General features: G+C 42.2%; 1 protein-coding gene across 1 annotated transcript in view; it reads right to left on the bottom strand.

Moving 5' to 3' along the window:
• LOC145406749 (uncharacterized) overlaps positions 1-18937 on the bottom strand; it is a 73877-nt gene extending 54940 nt beyond the window's left edge. Inside the window, exons 1-3 of the mRNA XM_080277848.1 lie at positions 18819-18937; positions 6209-6331; positions 3177-3396 (exon numbers count right to left, since the gene is read on the bottom strand). Coding sequence (XP_080133974.1) covers positions 3177-3396; positions 6209-6331; positions 18819-18891 — 416 coding nt within the window. The 5' untranslated portion in view covers positions 18892-18937. The remainder of the gene's footprint in view (positions 1-3176; positions 3397-6208; positions 6332-18818) is intronic.
• Between the last annotated feature and the right edge of the window lie 2398 nt (positions 18938-21335).

Raw genomic sequence — 21335 nt, 5'->3', positions numbered from 1 at the left:
CCCAAGTTTCCCCAATCCACTGGGCCACACTTCCATTCACTCATTCAAGCCCCTAGAATCCTGGCTCTATCAGGTACACCAAAACATTCACCACATTCTGTAGCTTCAAATAAACATATCCGACAGAGTCAATCCGAATGCTGCCATGTTAAAATGGGGTGCCAAATCCCTGATCATGCATTTCTCCTCACAACATTCACCCAGCCAGCTCAATTTCTTGTCAGTTCCCTAGCCTCATCAACTTCCAAACCTATCTTCCTCACACACTCATCCACCACATGTCTCCACCTTCTCCTTGCCCTACCTTGCCTCCTCCTTCCTTCAAATTTGCTCAGATATACCTTTTTCACCAATCTGTTGTTATCCATTCTTTCCACATGACCATACCATCTCAGTACACCTTCTTCGATTCTGGTGTCCACCGACTTCCTCACTCCACATCTTTCACAAATAACATTATTTCGTATTATTCCTATCCACCATCCACAATCCACATACATTCCTCAGCAGTCCCATCTCCACTGCTCTAATTCTTGACTTTTCATTTTCATGACACACCATAGTCTCACATCCATATGTTAAAGTTGGCACAAACTTTAACTAGGGATTATCTATCTATCTATCTATCTATAGCCCGACGCCATAATCCAGCAAAGGGTGGCCACAAACAAAACGCCTTCAAGTCGCTCTGTCACCCACCATTTGACTACCCTCCCCCCAACTCACCCCCCCCCTCCCTCATATACCTCTCAACTCCATCCCTCCACCTCATCCTCGGTCTACCCCTCCCTCTCCCTCCCTCCACCTCACCTACATACACCCTCTTAATCAGTCTTTCATTCTCCATTCTCTCCACATGTCCAAACCACCTCAGTGTATTTCTCCTAATCTTCTCAACCACATCCACATCCACCCCACAACATTCCTTCACTTCTACATTCGTCAACTTGTCCCTCCATGTCACTCCACATGCTCCTCTCAAGTAACTCATTTCCACTGCTCTCACTCTTGACTTGCTCCCCTCTTGCAAGGTCCACATCTCGCTTCCATACGTCAGGGTAGGGATCACAATACTATCATGCAGTGACTTCTTAACGTCCATACTCACCTCCCTATTTCTCATCACTGCTTTCAGTGAACCAACAACCTTCCTTCCCTGCTGTACTCTTTCACGCATTTCATCCCCCAAAGTTCCATTACTCATCACACTACCCAAGTACTTGAATGCACTCACATTCTCCACATCCTCACCATCCAACCTCACTGTATATTCTGACTTCATTCCTCTCAAACACCATAACTTTACTTTTGTTTACATTAACTTTCAGCTTCCTCCTCCTACACACTGTCCCAAATTCATTCACCAAACCTTGCAACTCCCATTCATCTTCACTCAACAATACTGTATCATCAGCAAACAGCAACACCAGAATCTTCCAAATCTCACCCTCATTCAGTAGAGCCACCCCCACATCCACTGCCCTACCTTGCACCTCCTTCACAACCCCATACATGTATATATCAAACAGCCATGGAGACATCACACAACTCTGTTTCAGTCCCACACTGAGATCAAAGAACTCACTCAGCTCACCGTCCACTCGCACCGTAGCCCTAGCTCCTTCGTACATACTCTTCACATCATTCAACAATTTCCCCTCCACCCCATATATTCTTAATACCTTCCACATACCTTGCCTATCCATTCTGTCATAAGCTTTCTCCAAGTCCATGAAGGCAGCATACACTTTCTTTCCCTTCTCTAGATACTTCTCCACTAAACATCTTAGAACAAATATCTGATCTACACACCCTTTTCCCTTCCTAAATCCCCCTTGTTCTTCTCCAACTAGCTCCTCTGTCATATGCCTAACCCTATCAATGAGTATTCTACCATATATTTTACCAGTCACACTAAGAAGGCAAATACCCCTATGGTTACCACATACTTCTCTCTCCCCTTTTCCTTTGTATAATGGAACAATTACACCTGATTTCCAGTCCTCTGGAACCTTTCCCTCTTCCCAAGACAATCTACACAACTTCCATATCCACTCCACAACAATCTCACCCCCATACCTCAGCATTTCACCACACACTCCATCAATTCCTGGGGCCTTTCCCATCTTGATCTTCTTCATTGCTTCCACTACTTCCGCCCTACTGATCTCTTCCTCCCTCCTCTCTTCTTCTCCCAGCCATTCCCCAACCACTTATACTCACATTGCTCTCACTCTCTACATGCTGTCATTATATATTTCTCACTAAATGCATACTAGCATGCAACTTTTCATTATGTCACTATGTTTACCAAAAGCTTTCTATCAATGTGCAATGCATCTTCTTACTTCATTTTCGTGCCCATTCATTAGTTTTCGTATTTCCTCCAAGTAATTGTTCTACTCAACTTCCTGATGAGAGATTCTTCATTTATTTTGATGACACTCTTTGGCGAATTCTAATTACACGTCACTGCTGGTAGGCGGTGGCGACCATCATCCACTCACTTCGTGCTGAGCTGCCTACTTCTTCCTTCACTTTTATCATTCTTTTTCTGTGTCTACCCTCCTATCTTCCCATTTCTCCCATCTTTCCTGTCACTTTTTTATTTCTCTTCTTTCCTTTCCAGGTGGGTTTACACTGTGTGACAAACCTAATGGTTTCCTGTAAGCCAGGAAACCATTTACAACACTGGGTGGTAACCATATAACCAACTCATAGTCCCTACGTGTCAACAAGTGGATTGGTGGAGGGTTCGTGCCCCTTCCCACAAAACAACTAACTTAAAGACAAACAGCCATAACTTATGGGATTGTGGCATCTGGCTATAGATAGATGGACTTTAGTTTTACTCGGTTCAAATTTAGTCATACTTTGAGACTTTCTCTGTTCATGTCATATTACATTTCTTACAATGCCTCTGCTGTTTCAGTAATTAGGACAACGTCAACTGAAAATCTGAAATGGTTTAAGTTTTCTCCATCTATGTTTACTCCACTGTTTTCCCATTGTATCTATCTATTTACAGCCAGACACCAAAATCCCACGAGGGATGGCCATTTGTCTATGAGTTAGTTGTTTTATGAGGATAGGCACTAACCCTCCACCAACTCACTTTCTGATGAAATATAAAGTATCTAAAAATGGAAATCAAACTACTGCTAAAAGGAACTTACTGCACCCTGGCTTTAGAGGTTTTTGACATAGCCTCCAAAGACTTGAAGCTCTGACTCTTCTGGCAAACATCCTCATCATCACTGTTAGTGGCACTGTTGTTGGTGGAGGCATTCTTAGAATTAGCAGCACTGTTCTCTTCACTGTTAAGTGTTGCAAGGACATTCTCAAAACCTTCATAATGCTTAATCCACTCATCATCTTTCCCCTGATAACCAAGACCTGTGAAATATCAAAACAAATATTCAGCATGAAGAAGTTATGATTTTAAGCAAAGTACTGTAAATGTACATTGTATCTCCTCTTTGCAACTTAAGTGTTAACTTGGCAGACCGTACATGTGGAATCCATATAAAAATGCCACTTTAACCCATTATAATAAAGCTAATGTGTTAACCAATCCTCCAGCCAGACCCCAACTTGCAGACTAAAATTCCTCTATGTACCCAACTAAAGAACAGATATGCTTCATGAGGGCATAAGCCTACTGTACAGGGGTAAAACAAAACATAAAACAGATTCAGATGTCTCAAAGGAATAAAGACAGAAATCTCACCCTGATACACTAAAGCTAGCCATTTAAAAACCCTCTGTGATCCCAACTAGACTACAGCTAAAGATGTTTCTTATGGGCTGAGCCTACTTCTCAGAGGTAAAGCAAACATAAGACAGGTCTTTTAAATAGGTTTAAAGGGATAAAAAACTGGGGAAAATCTCACTATGATACACTCCCACCTTGCCAATACAAAATTCTCCATGACAAGACTACAGATATGCATAACCTACCGTACAGAGGTAAAGCAGACATTAAAAGGGTTTGAAGGAATAAAAAAGTGGGAAAGCTTCACAATAACAGACTAACTTGTTAAATAAAAACCAAGTCCTCTACAGAGTTCCTAAGTGTTAGTTGCAAACCTCTCAAATTTTCCTGATAAAGGTTAAGATGGCAGCCAAGATGATAGCCCAGAGATCACTATGTGGGTAGTTCAAAAGCACTGCAGTTTGAAGCACTCTACCAAACTCTGGTGCCACTTATGGTCTCTGTGTGTACAAAGTCCATGCAAGCAAGGTCCTCGTCAGCAAAGGAGTTATAGTAAGTACATTACCTACTTTAGCATCATCCTATAGCCTACTAAACCATTCAGCTCTCCATTTCATTTTGGATAATTATATTATTACTGCTAGAGCGCATCAAGTAAAACTAACATTGTACTTTTTCTTACAAGTGTCCACAACACTTTATGAACTCATAAAGTACAATAATCCCCGTACTATCCGGACGCCCACTTTCCGGACACCCCACTTACCGGACATTGTGGGCCTTTACCTTCGGAACCCAAAAATGGCCAAAAAAAATTTAAAATCTCCCCCAAAAATACGATTTTTTCCCACTCGTAATTTGAAATTGCCGCGGGGCGTCGAACAGCTGTTTACACCACAGCCCCTTCACCCCTTCCTTCCTCCCCCTCCCGCTTCCCTGTCAGGGTTGACAGTGGTTATTTTTCATTACCAAATGTGGATCAATTTGGTAATGAGAAATCTGTTTAGTAATGAATCAGAATAATGCATTACCAAACGGATTTTTCACATATATGAGGATACACAGGATGGAGATGGTGGATTGTCTGCTCTCTCTGATTAATCCTAGCCTACATAGTGTGAAAATAATCAACATGCTGTTAATTATAAGAAGAGTGATGTACATCTATTTCCACTTGTATATATAATTAGTGAAGAATAAATGCTAGCTTTACGAGTTTGGTAATGAAAAGTTAAATTTGGTAATGAAAACTGAGGAGTGTGGTAATGTGGTCGAGCTCCGATTTGGCAACCCTGCTCCTCCCTCACCACCAGTTACTGCTTAACTGCAATCACGAGTAGATGCTTATCGCAAAGGATGGTGCACGTGCTCATTTTTTGTGAATAAACAGTGAATAAACTGCAATACCTCGCCACTAGACCACACAGGAATTTACAGTGTTGTGCAGTGTAAAGAAATTAGAATTTAGAGTGCAAAGGATTAACTGTGGCGTGCAAACTGACGGTTGAAACTGGCGTGGTGCAATTAACAGAATGTGCAGTGTTAAACAATCATAACTCACAGTGCAAAGAATTATCGTACTGTAAGTGCGGCACAACAATGGATTACTGTACGTGCTTCAAGAGCATTTTCACCACTGCCAAAGCCTTAGAGAAGGCAGCCAAAGACATGCTGAGGTACAGTCACTTCTAATTCCTCATTCTTTGGTTCCTTTTCATTTATTTCATGCTTTATGTCCATTATTGGTGTGAACAGGGTCTTAAATAGGTTTAAATAGGTTCTATGCATGTCCAGTAGGGAGTTATTTAGGTAGCTTTCAAAGTTAGGCTGGGTTAGGGTCCTTAAGTACCAGTCCAGGAGCCAGGGGCCCACTTTCCGGACATGCCTTTGGCTCTATTTTATCGGATAGTGGAGGGATTACTGCATGTAAAATTTCATGTTTGAAACCAGTAATACAGTAAAGGTCCTATCATTTGGCATCTGGTCTTACAGTATTTCCGCTCTCTCGGTGGTTTCCATAAATAGTCCCAATACAAAAGTCCTCTGCTCTTTTGGGCCATATGTTGAGCCGATCAGCACCAGCGACTAGGTCGCCAGCTTGTTGCTGGTACCCATGTGACCATAGTTGTCAGTCTGACGCTGTTGGTGCTAGATCTATCGCTTTTCATAATAATTTTGTGCCAATAAATAATAGATTTTCTTCTATATATAGGGTGTTTTGAAGTCTAATTTAGTGCGAAAATTTGAACAGTTCACCTACAGCTTAGCCCAGTTTCAAAGGGTAATGAATGCAAACAATTTAGGTTGCACAATGTGTGAGAATGTGCTTGACAGTAAAGGGAAGCAATGAAAGAAAAATTGGGACTTTGGTCAGGAGATCGGGATCAAAACCACCATTCTGTAAATGCAGTTTCATCAACGTGATCACACCTATGTACCAAAATGCAGTGAGACTATACAAGATATACCTCTGACAACATGAATTTTTCTGACCTTTGGTGTTATCTTTTAATTTGACAGACAGATGCTCCTTCATTCCTTGCTCCTCTCGTCCAAGGCCCTTGCCTTTAGTCCAGCCCATCTTCTCCATTAGCTTCTGTCCAAATTTGCTGCCATCTGCAATTAGAAGAATTTACTAACATCTCACACTCACTTACTGGTACTATGAAATAAAGAACTCTACTAGTGGTACTAAAATACCTAAACTCTACTAAAGGTATCTGAGTAAAAGTATTCATTTCAACTCTTGTAAATGTGACAAAAATAAATCCAGCATGACCTCTTCAATAAATCATATCTGTTACATACCAGAACTAGTCGTAGCAGCTCCTTGATATGCCATACTGGACAGTGATAAACATCCTAATCATACTTCCAATTATTAACAACTACATAACACCCATAAACATGAAGAGCAAAATACAAAGGCAGCGTACCAAGTGACAAGAGTCTGACCCTCATTCACTCAAACATCCCTGGTTTCACCCCATCAACTCCAATATTTCCCTCCTGGCAACTCTCCCACACCAGATGGCCTTGGCAGAACCACAGCCCTGCCCACTTTTCCAGGCTATTAACACTGCTCAGGAAATGGTAGTATACAACAACAACAACTTTCAATAAAACACTAATATGGCCAGTGACCACAGCAAAAACTATAGTATAGGTTAAATTCAGCAAGCAGATTTTTCTTTTTTCTTGAAAGGGACACTTTTTTTACAGATTTAACAGTTCCATAAGCAGTACCTATTTCTGTGAGGCTTTTCAAAAGGGACACTTTTTTTTTTACAGATTTAATAGGTCCATAAGCAGTACCTATTTCTGTGAGGCTTTTAAATACAATCTGGACTGGTTCTGACTGGTCCCACGGCTGTTTTGGATAACTAGACCAGTCAAGACTAGTCAAAAGCTGTTCTGCCCCCAGAAATATGACTGCTTTGGACTGGCCCTATGGACAACAATGCACTATAGCACTAAGCATCAAAGACCGCCAAGGGTATCCCGTGCCTGAGGGTACACAACGATACCAAAATGATGTCACGTAAAATAAAGAAAAAATGAACTTTTGCATAAATGAAGCTTCTCCTGTATATTGTAGACACAAAGTGAAACAAATACTACTTACACCTGGACTGAAAATGTCACTCATTTAAGCCTGCATTAGAACTGCAGTGTAATGAATCTGTATGGATTAAGAGGATGAGAAAAAGGCAGAGTATAAGAGTGAAGTGGAGGAACGATTGGGCATATATGAATTGGAGCAGATGGGGGATGTGGAAGGTGTGTGCAGGATATTTACAGAAGAAATATGTGCAGCATGTGATGTGGTGTGTGGGATGAAGAGAAGACGGATGGATGTGCAAGGAACAGCGTGGTGGAATTAAGAGGTGAGACAGGCTGTGGCACAAAAGAGGAAAGCATATAATGAATGGATGAGAAATAGGGGGGTGGAAGAAGTTGAGAGGCGGAAGAGAGAGTTATATGCAGAAAGAAAGAGAGGTGAAAAGATTAGTAAGAGAGAGTAAGAAGATAGCGGATGGGGAATTTGGAAGAAACTTGAGTGTAAAGTGGAGGGACTGTAAGAAAATGTTCTGGAAAGAGATGAAAAGAGTAAGACAGGGTGGAAGTGGAGTTAGCAGGGGAGTGAAAGATAAAAATGGTAGATTACTAGTGGAGAAGGGAGAAAAAGTGAGCAGATGAAGAGAACACTTTAAGGAACTGTTGAACATAGAGGATGGAAATAATGCAAGTATAAGTGGCTGGGGAATGGCTGGGAGAAGAAGGGAGGTGAGAAGACAGGAAGAATCAGTAGGATAGAAGTTGTGGAAGCAATGAAGAAAGGTAAATTGGGGAAAGCCCCAGGAATTGATGGAGTGTGTGGTGAAAAGTTGAAGTATGGGGGAGAGATAGAAGTAGAATGGATGTGGAAAATGTGCAGATTGGCCTGGGAGGAAGGTAGAGTCCCGGAGGATTGGAAGTCAGGTATAATTATTCCCTTGTACAAAGGAAAAGGGGAAAAAGAAGTGTGTGGTAGTCAAAGGGGCATCTGTCTTCTTAGTATAATAGGAAAAGTGTATGGTAGGATACTTATTGACAAAGCTGGAGAAAGAACAGATGAATTAGTTGGAGAAGAACAGGGAGGCTTTAGGAAGGGAAGAGGTTGTGTAGATCAGATATTCATTCTTAGATCTTTTGTGGAAAAGTTTCTAGAGAAGGGAAAGAAGTTGTATGCAGCTTTCATGGATCTGGAGAAAGGATATGACAGGGTGGATAGACAAGGATTGTGGAAAGTATTAAGAATATATGGATTAGATGGGAAGTTGTTGAATGCTGTGAAGAGTATGTATGATGGTGCTAATGCTGCAGTGCATGTGGATGGTGAACTGAGTGAATTTTTCTCTTTGAAGGTTGGGTTGAAACAGGGATGTGTCATGTCTCCATGGTTGTTCAATCTGTACATGGATGGAATAAGAAAAGAGGTACAAGGTAGGGTAGTGGATGTTGGAGTGGCCCTGGTGAGAGAGGGTAGTGTTTGGAAACTCCCTGTACTGTTGTTTGCAGATGATACTGTGTAGTTCAGTGAAGACAAAGGAGAGCTGCAAGGCTTTGTGGATGAGTTTGGGAGACTGTGTAAGAGACGGAATCTAAAGGTGAATATAGGGAAGAGTAAAGTGATGGTCTTTGAGAGACGTGAAGTCAGTGAATGTACAGCGAGGTTGGATGGTGAGGAATTGGAAAATGTGAGTACGTTTAAGTAGGCTACTTGGGTAGTGTGATGAGTAAGGATGGAGGTTTGGAGGGTGAAGTGCTTGAAAGAGTACAACAAGGAAGAAAGGTTGCTGGTTCCTTGAAAGCAGTGATAAGAAGCAGGGAAGTGAGCATGGAAGTGAAAAAGTTACTAGAAGACAGTATTGTGATACCAACTCTAAGGTATGGAAGTGAAGCTTGGACGTTGCTGGAAGGACACAAGTCAAGAGTGAGAGCAGTGGAAATGAGTTATTTAAGAGGAGCCTGTGGAGTCACATGGAGGGACAGGCTGACAAATGATGATATAAAGGAGCATTGTGGTGTGGATGTGATAGGGAGCGTTACGAGGAATACACTGAGGTGGTTTGGCCATGTGGAGAGGATGGAGGGTGAAAGACTGACGAAAAGAGTGTACATGAGTGAGGTGGACGGGGGAAGAGGGAGGGGGAGGCCGAGGATGAGATGGAGGGATGGCGTGGAGAGGTACAGTATATGAGAGAGGGGGGTGTGAGTTGGGAGCGGGGCAGTGAAATGGCGGGGGACAGGGCAATGTGGAGGCGATTTGTTTGTGGCCACCCCAAATGGGATTGAGGCATCTGGCAATAGATAGATAGATAGATAGATACAGAAACAGTATCGTAGAGCTACAGAGACCCAGAATAGAAGGCGAAAAATGAGTGATTGTTTTTATTCCAGGCAGAGAATATTGAAAAAAAGAAAGAACTATATGATATGTGAATAAAAAGAGAAAATGAACTAAAGGAAAATAAAACAGAAACATAGAGAAGTGAACAGCTGTGCCGCTGGAAAGGCTACACACCTCGAACTAACCTCAACCTGAACCTCCTCTGTTACTTCCCTAGCTCTGTCAATAAGTATCTTACCATATACTTTTCTTATTACACTAAAAAGACAAATGCCCCTATGATTACCACACATTTTTTTTTTCCCTTTTCCTTTGTACAGGGGAATAATTATACCTGACTTCCAATCTTCTGGGACTCTAACTTCCTCCCAGGCCAATCTGCACATCTTCCACATCTATTCTAATACTGTACTTTCTCTCCCCCATGATTCAGCATTTCACCACACACTCCAGCAATTCCTGGGGTTTTCCCCATTTTGACTTTCTTCATTGCTTCCACAACTTCCATCCTACTGATTTCTTCCTTTCTTCTCACATCCCTCTGTCTCCCTGCCATTCCCCAGCCACTTATACTTGCATTACTTTCATTCTCTATGTTCAACAATTCCTTAAAGTGTTCTCTCCATCTGCTCACTTTTTCTCCCTTTTCCACTAGTAGTTATCTACTATTTTAATCTTTCACTCTCCGACTAACTTCTTTAACACCCTGTCTTACTCTCCTTACCTCTTTCCAGAACATTTTCTTACATTCCCTCCACTTTACACTCAAATTACTTTCAAATTCCTCATCCACTCTCTTCCTACTCTCTCTTACTAATCTTTTCACATCTCTGTTCCTCTCTACATATAACTCTCTCTTCCATCTCTCAACTTCTTCCACGTCCCTGTTTTTCATCCACGCACTATATGCTTTCTTCTTTTGAGCCACAGTCTCTCTCACTTTTCATTCCACCATGCTGTTCCCTGCATCCCCTTTCGTCTTCTCTTCACCCCACACACCACTTCACATGCTGCACAGATTTGTGAATATCTTGCACACACCTTCCACATCCCCCACCTGCTCCAATCCATATTTATCCAATCACTCCTCCACTTCCCTCTTATATTCTGCCTTTTTTCCATCCACTTGTAACCTTTCCACCGTCCTTGTATGAACTACTTCCTCCTAAGATCATAGAAATTAATAATCTCTCTATTGTGTATGCCTGTATGTGTGTTTTTGTGTGCAAATGCATATTTCTTTTTTTGTTTATTACCGTAAAACGCCATAACTTCGGACGGCGTCCAAACTTCGGACATTTCGTAAAAAAATGTAATAATTCAAGTTTATTGGAAGAGTGCAATATTTGCAAAAAATAATGATGTGGGTAGGTAGGGTAATCCTCTAAGACTATTATGTATTAATCCTATTAAACTAGCTTGAATATGTGTGGGTGAAAAAAATTCGTGAATCCATTGGAAAAAATAACTGAATTTTCTTACCCTGCAAAACTTTGTTCACACAGAACAAACAGTTTCAATTGTAAAAAAGTGAACAGTACGATTATATGTAGAAAAGTGCTGTAAGTACTGGGAAGTAAACTGTTTCAAAATATATGCATGGATAATCTTGCTATGCCTGCTGTAATGAATACTTCTTTATTTCGCAGAAAAAATTCCTAACTTCGGACAGACAAATTATTTGAGCCAAATAAAGTCCAAACTTAGGACAGACAATAATATTAATGGTAAAGTGATGCTAATTATATAAACAGAAAAACATGGCTAAAACAGCGAAATCTCCTATAAAGAAGAAAAGAGCCTACACAAGTAAAGTGTCCAAAAGTGCCCTGGAAAAGGCTAAAGATGACATAAATAACAAGAACATGAGTGTGCGCAAAGCAGCTGAAAAATATAAATTAAAAAAGAGCACATTACATGATTACCTGATACAAAAACATTGCAAACAAGTGGGACGTAATACTTCATTAAGCCATGATGAAGAGTTACTGGTGTGTCAGATAATCCTCACATTGGCAGAATGGGGATTCCCACTCGACAATTTGGACTTGAGGATGTTAGTGAAAGCATATTTAGACAAACGAGGGGTTGTTGTGTCACGATTCAGTAACAATGTACCTGGTGTTAAATGGGCCCATTCCTTCTTCAAGTGCCACAAACAAACCCTTAGTAGACGACTGTCCCAGAATATAAAGACTGACAGAGCCAGAGTGACAAGAGCCATGCTAGCCGAGTTCTACAGTAACCTGAAAAAATCCCTAGAAGGTGTGCCTCCAAAGAACATAATAAATTTTGATGAGACCAATCTTACTGATGATCCAGGTAAAAAGAAAGTCATAGTGAGGTGGGGCACTAAATATCCAGAGAGAATCATGAACTCAACAAAATCCTCAATATCTATTATGTTCTCTGGAACTGCATTTGGTGTGTTACTCCCTCAATATGTGGTGTATAAAGCTATCCATCTTTACGATACATGGACTGAAGGGGGCCCTCCTGGAACACTATACAATAGGTCCCCCAGTGGATGGTTCAACTCGTGTTCATTCGATGACTGGTTCCACAAAATTATCCTCCCCTATGCTAAACGCAAGACAGGTAGATTTGTCATTATAGGAGACAACTTGGCAAGCCATGTATCACCCAGTGTTATTGAGTCATGTGAGAAACATAATATCTCCTTTCTTCTCTTACCACCTAACTCCACGCACTTGACACAACCTCTCGATGTTGCTGTGTTCCGGCCTCTAAAAGTGCACTAGCGTAAGATCCTCGAGAACTTCAAGAAAACTAATGTTGGTAGGCTGAGTGCTTCATTACCTAAAGACTGCTTCCCAGCATTACTGACCGAACTGGTGGATAAAGTTAAAGGGACCATTGCTGACAACCTACGTAGTGGGTTTAGGAAGTGCGGCATTTATCCTCTTGATCCACAGAAATCCATCTCAAGACTTCCAGAAGATTCAATCCAAGATACAGCTGATACTGGTACACCAGGACCATCTACCAGTACTGCCTTAGACAGCTCAGTGTTGGAATTGTTGAAGGACATGAGGCATGGAACCAGTCAGTCAAGCTCAAGTCCAGCTATAGCGAAACCAAGGCGAAAGAAAAGGTTGAATGTGTCACCGGGCATGATTATTACTACAAGGGCACTACAAAATGAAACAGAGAGCCAGCATGAAGAGTGTGAAGTTGATGATCCACAACCCCAGCCACTGCAGCCACAAGAGGATACAGCAGAGATAGCAGCACAGCCTTCCACTTCCACATCTGCACCCAACCATGAAGCACAAGCATCTCCCCTGACAGTCACCTCTACCCAGATTATTGGGGATAAAGTTGTTCCCTCAGATTGAAGCACAAGCATCTCCCCTGACAGTCACCTCTACCCAGATTATTGGGGATAAAGTTGTTCCCTCAGATTGGGTAGTTGTGAGGGTTCCCTTTGATACCAAAGACAGATATAGGCATTATATTGCTATCATTGTGAAGGTAAAACCAGAAATACATGTCAGGTTTCTCAAACACGTTCAGGGTACACCTCACACATTTGTATACCCAATGGTTGATGACAGCAGTGACAGTGTGTGTGTGTGTGTGTGTGTGTGTGTGTGTGTGTGTGTGTGTGTGTGTGTGTGTGTGTGTCTTTAGAACCTGTAAGAAATGTTCAACATCATATTATGTTATTTCAGTATGCATTTCTTGAGTCAATGAGGTAGATACTTGATAATTAAGTGAAGTTTTGTTTAGGAAAATGAGGACAGTTCCTCTTACAGTTTTGGGTATATGCAGTGCATTTTTATTTTATTTTTTCATCTCAAAAAGTTCCTGAATAGTTCTTAGTTCTATTTACGGCCAGAATACCTCACTACAATGTGATATGATGCAATTTAATGTGATATGAAATTACGAGCTCCAAAAAGAAGATATTTTGGGATACTTCTCTATATATATGTATAACTCTGGTCACGAGTGCCCAATATTTTTTTTTACATTTTTTAAAAACTTCTCAAGTGTCCGAAGTTTGGCCAGTGTGTCCAGAGATAGATCCCATTAACCATTCTCATGTTTAAAGGGAAAATACATGGATGTCCGAAGTTTGGAAGAGCTGTCCGAAGTTAGAAAATTTGTTCCTAACTTCGGACACTTGAAAATGAAAAAAAAAAACACAAGTTTAGCTTGGCTAATTTTTTTAAATATATGGAGTTAGTAGGTACTCTCCCTGGCTACCACATGACACCAACAGGAATAAAATTGCACCATTCTACAATGAGTTATTCATTAAAACACATAAAAAATGTCCGAAGTTATGGCGTTTTACGGTATTAATTTTTTAATTTGTTTTAAATTAAAAATGAATAATATTCATAAAAAAATAGAAATATGCATTTGCACACAAAAACACATATACAGGCATACACAATATGATAGCACAATTCCACTGGGTAAGATAAGACTGTCCACTAACAAAACAGCAATAAAGAAAATAAATACAGTGGAGTCTCTATTATCTGAAAATCATGGGACTTTCAAAGTTTTGTTTAACTGATTTTTTGGATAAAAGATACTGTAATAATATATAGGATACAAGGGAACAGTACTGTACTCACCCATTTCTGGCGACGTCCAGCCTACCACCACCACCAGCACCCCAAAAGCCACTCAACCATCACCAAAACACTTAATACTGTACATATGTAACTGCACTTTTGTAACTGTAATAGAAACTGTCAACTTCAATAAATCTTCACTCAAATAAACTTAAATAAACCTTCATCAAAACAATTACATAATTCACTGTAAGCAGTTCGAACAAATTAAGTCTTAAACCTAATTTTTTTTTTTTTTCCATATTTTCTGTTTCCTTATTCAGTCATTTCCACATCATCTCCCACATCATCCAAATCTTCTGAGGCGGTGGATGGGGGCTGGTGCAACCAACGCTCGCTCTAGTGACTAGTGGAGCAACCGTAAATTAATGCTAGAGGTGCAAAACAAGCCTGCCGTTTGAATTTTGGATATTTTTCAGATTTTTGCGGTTAATCGAAATGAGTACGTTTTAGTAAAACCTAAGGTTAATGGCATATTATGGTTAAAAGAATTTCGGATAAAAGAGACTCCACTGTATCAATTTAACGCAAGCATTTTTAACACAGACTGGCTGAGTGAAGATCCATGGTATACATTTTTTGGAATTTTAAGTTAAATTCATTATCTCTGAAAATATCAATTTCTGAATGGGGTTATGGGGTTCATTACGATCCTTAGGAAATATACAGTGCTCGTCAGAAGTATGGAGCACCCTGCGTCCCTCCTAAGAAACAAACCTTTCAGCGTTGAAAAAACATATAAATAATGCATTTTAATTACCTCTAATGCTTCGTAGGGTAGCCTTTACGCTTCTTCACGGACCTGAGACATCTTGGAAGTGAAAGGGCGAGGCTCCTGAGGTGCTGGAGGGGTATTTTGTCCCAGGAGTCACGAATGGCGGCTTCCAGCTTAGGCAGAGAGCTCACGTCCTTCCCTTGGAGACTCTTCTTTACGAGGTACCAGAGGTTTTCAATCGGGTTGAGGTCTGGGCTATTTCCTGGCCAGTCTTTCATGAATGATACCTCGCAGTCATGAAGCCAATTGGTGACCAAATTTGCCTTGTGAGCAGGTGCACCGTCCTGCTGAAACACTCGTGCACCTGTTAGCTCGAAGGAGTCTGGTAGATGACCAGACAGAAGCTCCAGGTAAACATCCTGATTCACTCTGAGGTTCTTGGGAAGTACAACAAGCTTCCCCAAACCCTTCCCTGAGAAACAACCCCATACCATGAGTGAATCAGGATGTTTTACTGTGCTTTCCACATACCGTGGATCAAATGGGTCACTACCTTTGCGTCGATACACACGTGCTCCTCTGTTACAGGTAACACTAAACGTTGCCTCATCAGACCACAACACTGACAACCATTGCTCCTCACCCCAGTTGAGATATTTAGTAGCAAAGACAAGCCTATGAATTTTCTGGCTCTTGGTGAGAAGAAGCTTTTTCACAGGCCTATGACTTGTGTAACCAAGCTCATGCACCCTACGAGACACTGTTCTCACTGACACCTCACCAAACACTTCCGGGTTGCTCTCCTTAATTTTCCTTGCACTCACACGAGGATTAAACTCCACTGCACGTTTTAAAACATTAACAGGCCTAGGGGAAGTTTTCCTAGGCCTACCAGACCTCGGTTTCTTTGTGGGAACTTCACCACTGTTTTCCAACCGAAACCGCGCACACCAACGACGCACTGTCGATCGTGCCACACCAACCAATTCACTAATTTCCTTTGTCTGGTGACCTGCCTCCTTTAGAGCAATGATCTGGGATATGATTTCACTCGATAGTTCACGGGTAGGTGCCATAACAAAGTGGTAAACCCCAAAACACTGCGGGACACTCGGTAAAAAATGGTGCAATTTGAGAGGGACACGCGGCGGAGTTCCTCTCTCTCAGGCAGCCCGTGGGCGACTGAGGCGGGAACCAACGAGCGCATCGGAAGGCCTCAGGCTACCGTGACGTCATGCTCGCGGCGCAAACTTGTGGCTCAATTTTCACCCCCAAAAATGGGTGATTCTTTTTGGGCCATAAGGATTGCGCGCCCGGCAGACAACGCTGAATACTTTTGATGAGTACTGTACTATACTGTATATACGTTAATGGTGCTAAAATTCCTGAACTGCGTATTGGCAACTTGTAGAATAATACCAAGGTAAATTTTTACAAGTTGCCAATACACCCCCCATGTAGTGCAATATATTTTTCTGGTAGTTTCTGATGCAATTCGAATGTTTTTGACCTTCAATTTTGTCGGAAATGCCTCATTTCCCCTCTTTTCCAATCATGAACTTTGATTGGACAAACAGGTGAATCAAGCATTTTCCAGGGAAAATGAAGTAAAAAAACAACTCAAATTGCATCAAAAACTGCCAGAAAAATATACTGCACCACCGGTTAACGTAACGGAACAGACGAAACCTAACCAAACAGACGTAACATAACCTCACCAAACACACTAAACCTAACCCAAGATACCTAACCTATCCTAGGGGAATACATAACGTAACCTCACCAAACACACCAAACCTAACCAACATACCTAACCTATCCTAGGGGAATGCTTACCCTAGAGATACGATGGTCCAGGATGAGGGCCGTCTAGGTCGTCATTGTCCTCCAGGAATAGGACGTACTTCTTGTACCGACCACAGTACCACTGATGTCTGTCTTTTCTAAATTTAAATGGTTCCTGACAGTCTGGGCAATAAACTTCTGAAGGTAATACACCGTGTCTTCTAAGAAACTCAACAGCCTCCTCAGGTTCCGAGTGGAAACACTTATTCACCCGTAAATAATCAATATCACACCCGGGACACACAGCATGTCTTTTTTCTTCACAGGCCATACCGAGAAGGATTTGAATTTTCCATCCACAAGGAATCAAAGACCACGGTTCAAATTCATTGGTAGAATACCATCACATGACCTAAAAGTACACAAGTCAAGAGTGAGAGCAGTGGAAATGAGTTATTTAAGAGGAGCCTGTGGAGTCACATGGAGAGACAGGCTGACAAATGAGGATATAAAGAAGCGTTGTGGTGTGGATGTGATAGGCAGCATTAGGAGGAACACACTGAGGTGGTTTGGCCATGTGGAGAGGATGGAGGGTGAAAGACTGACGAGGAGGGTGTATGCGAGTGAGGTGGAGGGGGGGAGAGGGAGGGTGAGGCCGAGGATGAGATGGAGGGGTGGGGTGGAGAGGTATATGAGAGAGGGGGGTGTGAGTTGGAAGCAGTGCAGTAAAATGGCGGGGGACATGGCAACATGGAGGAGATTTGTTTGTGGCTGCCCCATACAGGACTGAGGCATCTGGCAATAGATAGACAGGCCTTAAGTAGGCCTATGAGTGGGTGATACAGACCTATGAGATGCATGCGCAGTCAAGGGGAAGAGAAACACACGTACGAACGCACGCATTTTTAACCCGCCATGTGCCAGTGCCATTTTAAAATGGTCTGACATAATTTCGCAGCCAGTATCAGTGCCGTTTTAAAACGATTTAAAATAAAAAAACTTCGCTGTGAGCGCATATTTCAAGATTCGCGGGTAAAAATTGGCAGGCATGTATGGTAACTGTTCCTCTACCATCCCCCACGCTGTCAAGACCATACATTCACTCTCTCCCCCCCTCATGTTTGTTCTGCCTCACTCTGCCCGTGTGCCTCACCCAGTGCTGTACATAGTGAAGGCATTTTGTAAATACTGTATTTTCATATAAGTGTAAGTTGTAAATATTTTCTTGTAAGTGTAAGGACTATATAGTGAAGTCAAGTTGTAAATACCTTCTTGTAAGTGCCAGGACTGTATGTAATGAAATCAGGTTGTACCTTCAATTAAGTGTAAGATAATGCATTCACAGAGAAAGACGCAAAAATTGTGATAGATGCTGAAGTAATAAGTAATCAGAAAAGTGTACTGAACATTGCTATACCTTCCCAGCATAGATACCTGAGTATACCTTACATAGAAAATGGCTTTCTCTCACGTACGTGGTGAGTATGAGAGCGGCTATACCTGTACACGAGTATGCAGGACTCAATAAAACTGATTTCCGAGCCTCGATGAGCATTTTAATGGCAAAATTCGTTGTTTCCACCTCAAAATCTATCATTTAAGCTCCCCCCCCAAAAAAGGTCGAAAAATGGCTGGCACTGCGGTGACCCATACGGTTAAAAATAGCCGGCACATGGCGGGTTAACATGGACTGGCCTAGTGAAGATCCAAAGTATGTATTTTTTGGAATTTTAAATTAAATTCATTATCTCTGAAAATACCAATTTCCAAATAGGGTTATGGGGGTTCATTATGATCCTTAGGGAATATACTGTACATTAATGGTGCTAAAATTCCTGAACTGCGTATTGGCAACTTGTCAAATAATACCACATCCCCAGGTTGTTCAGTATATTTTTCAGGGCCTAGCCTACCTAACCTAACCTGCTGCAGCAGAATGCTTACCTGAGAATCAGGTATCATACTATGCGTTTATGGTTGTAATATCCCTGAACCGCATATTGGCAACTTGAAAAATAATACCCAAATGAGAACTAATTATCAATTATATTATTGTACTTATTTAATGTCTAAAAACTGTTACAGATACATAAGTACCGTTGGCCCAAGCCGTTCCTCTGGGGTTCAGTGACCACTTTTGCCTGCGTCGTGGCTCAGCCAGCATTGCCATACTGGTAGGAGACCTCTATTGTCCGTAGTTAATCGGTGTATAAAGATATATACACCCACTGCAGCGCTGCTGGCATCCGATTACCATATACACACGCGTGTGTTTGACCCAACCATGACAGTGTTCCCAGATCCCAACACGGCAAACGCTAATGAAAAAAAAAAAAAAAAGCACCACGTACAATTTTCCACCAAATCCCAAACTAAGGATAAGCAATAAATTACGAAAAGATATTTTAAACATTATATCTCTGTCGTACAAACATGATGCTAAATTAAATTTTTTAAAGCAAAAATACACGAAACTCACACCATTCATTCCAAGGATAACAGACAATATTGTCTCTTATCGTTGATTCATTCTTTGAAAAATGTTTATTACATGAAAGCATAACACGCCAGTCCACATTATGTATTTATCATTTTACAGAAGTCTACCCAAATCCATTTTGTAGCGATTATTATGAGCGGAGCTTGCTCGCTAGTGTGTAGAGCTGTAGGTATAAGCTATAGTAATAATAGTTACCTGTGAAGCCTTTTAGCGAGTGTGGTAGTTCGCTAGTCGCTACTTTATATTTTCAATACTCACAATGGGAATGACCGTAAACTCAGTTTGGGAGTGTGAGTAATAATAACTGTTATGTTTAGGGGTCGGCTTCCCGACCCCAGAACGCCTAGAGTGTAGCTGGGTTCTGCTGGGTTCCCCTTCTAGACTGGAGCTTAGCCTGTCGGTGCGGCAGTGGGCTGTCGCCGAAGTCCCGCATGGAGGGCGACGTGCTGTCCTGCCCTCCGAAGCAACTGTAGAAAGAGAGGAGCCATACCTGTCTCTCCCCGGGACGGCTATGGGCCATCACTGGTTCTGCAGGGGACGTGGGCAGCACCAGGCAGAGCGGCGATGGGCTGTCTCCTTATGGGCAGCCTGGCTATAGGCCGTGGCCTTTTTTTTGTGTGCGGTTTTTGGCCGTCACTGGGGTCCGGCTATAGGCTGTGGCCCTTTGGTCGGAATAGCTATGGGCCGCCTCTTTATTTGCGCAGCTTTGGGACGTCGCGTCGCCGGGATGCTGCCCGGAGCTTTAGGGTCAGCTCCGCCCCGATCCTGGCGAAAGCTAGCTCGCCCGAGAGGTAGTGCACTCAGACTGGGGTGGTCTCGTCGATCGCATTCCAGGGAATAGGGGCACGTGGCCCGGGTGAACTTATGTCCGTATAGACTGGACATGCCGCGCGCTGTCTACCCCTCCTTAGTCTCCTCCTAGGGGTGTGGTGGCGATCTGGGTTGCCACGGCCGGTATTTCAATGTTCATACTGTGTACTGTCTCTGTCTAGTGCCCTTATAACTGCAAAGTATAATGTGTGATACCTGTGTTTTCAGTCGGAGCCCTCTAGTCTGCCTGATGTATCTGAGACTGAATAGTGTACTGTGTGTTACATACATTCATATTGTATACTGCGAATTGTAAGTGAAATAATAAGTGTGTAAGGTTGTTATCCAGAGTTTTTAATATCCTGCTCATCTCGTTGTGTGTTCTAGCTCCAGTCTCAAGAGAGAACCCCGGCTCAACAGCTGGTGTTTCTAGGATGAGAGGTCGGCCTAAAAACACCTAGCATGACAGTATTTGTTATGCGGGGTGTTTTTAGTTCGACCTCTCGTCCTAAAAACGCCCGCAACTGAGCGGGGTCCTCTTTCCGGACCGAAAGTAAAGCACCCACAAAGGAACAGGGCATAAAAACTCGGCAGTACACCTTAACACATCTATTGTCTTAGCTCAACACACCTTACAATATAAGAACAAAGAGACACTGGATATGGAATAGACAGAATAACAGAGTTGGCTTCCCAATACAACGTACACAAATACATCAAGAACAGAACATGGTGATATTCAGATACACACAGATTGTTAGTCACTAGAGCACAACACCAGTATTATTGTTTGGGCATAATTGTCATTTAATATTCTGGACCGGATGTAGTATAGGCGGATCGAATAAGCGTCAGGTTGGTTAATATTACTATACACTTGTTATGGCGCGAGTCACGGCACCTGGGATTGTCACTTAGCTGCGGCGTCACTATTTCACTGGTTTTTGTCTCTTCTCGGTGCGCCATTGGTATAGACACAATGTTTCCTTATATCCGATCGTCTTGATGCCAGTACTTATTAATCCTTACTTTTTGCCTGGGCATTCATGTATCTGTGTGTCACTTTATATTATTATTGCCCTCACTGTTCCACTGTCACGTTCACTCCTGGCTCTGTGGTTAAGACTTAGGCGCGACATAAGAGAGGCATTGAAATCGCCATTATGCCCTTGGTTCCTGGGCTAACAGAGGTGGCGCCCGGGCATGGGAGGGGGCCCTAATGGGGAGTCCTCCTGCGGGAGGCAATGAACCACCTGCAGGGGCGTCGTCGCCGGGGGCTGCTTTCTCAGGGGGGTGAAGGGAGG

Source organism: Coenobita brevimanus, chromosome 71, assembly GCF_032717465.1.
Source record: "Coenobita brevimanus isolate Jiangsu-jjx chromosome 71, ASM3271746v2, whole genome shotgun sequence".
Lineage (NCBI taxonomy): Eukaryota > Metazoa > Arthropoda > Malacostraca > Decapoda > Coenobitidae > Coenobita > Coenobita brevimanus.
Note: the sequence above shows the minus strand (reverse complement) of the source record. Positions and strands in the feature narration are given on the sequence as shown.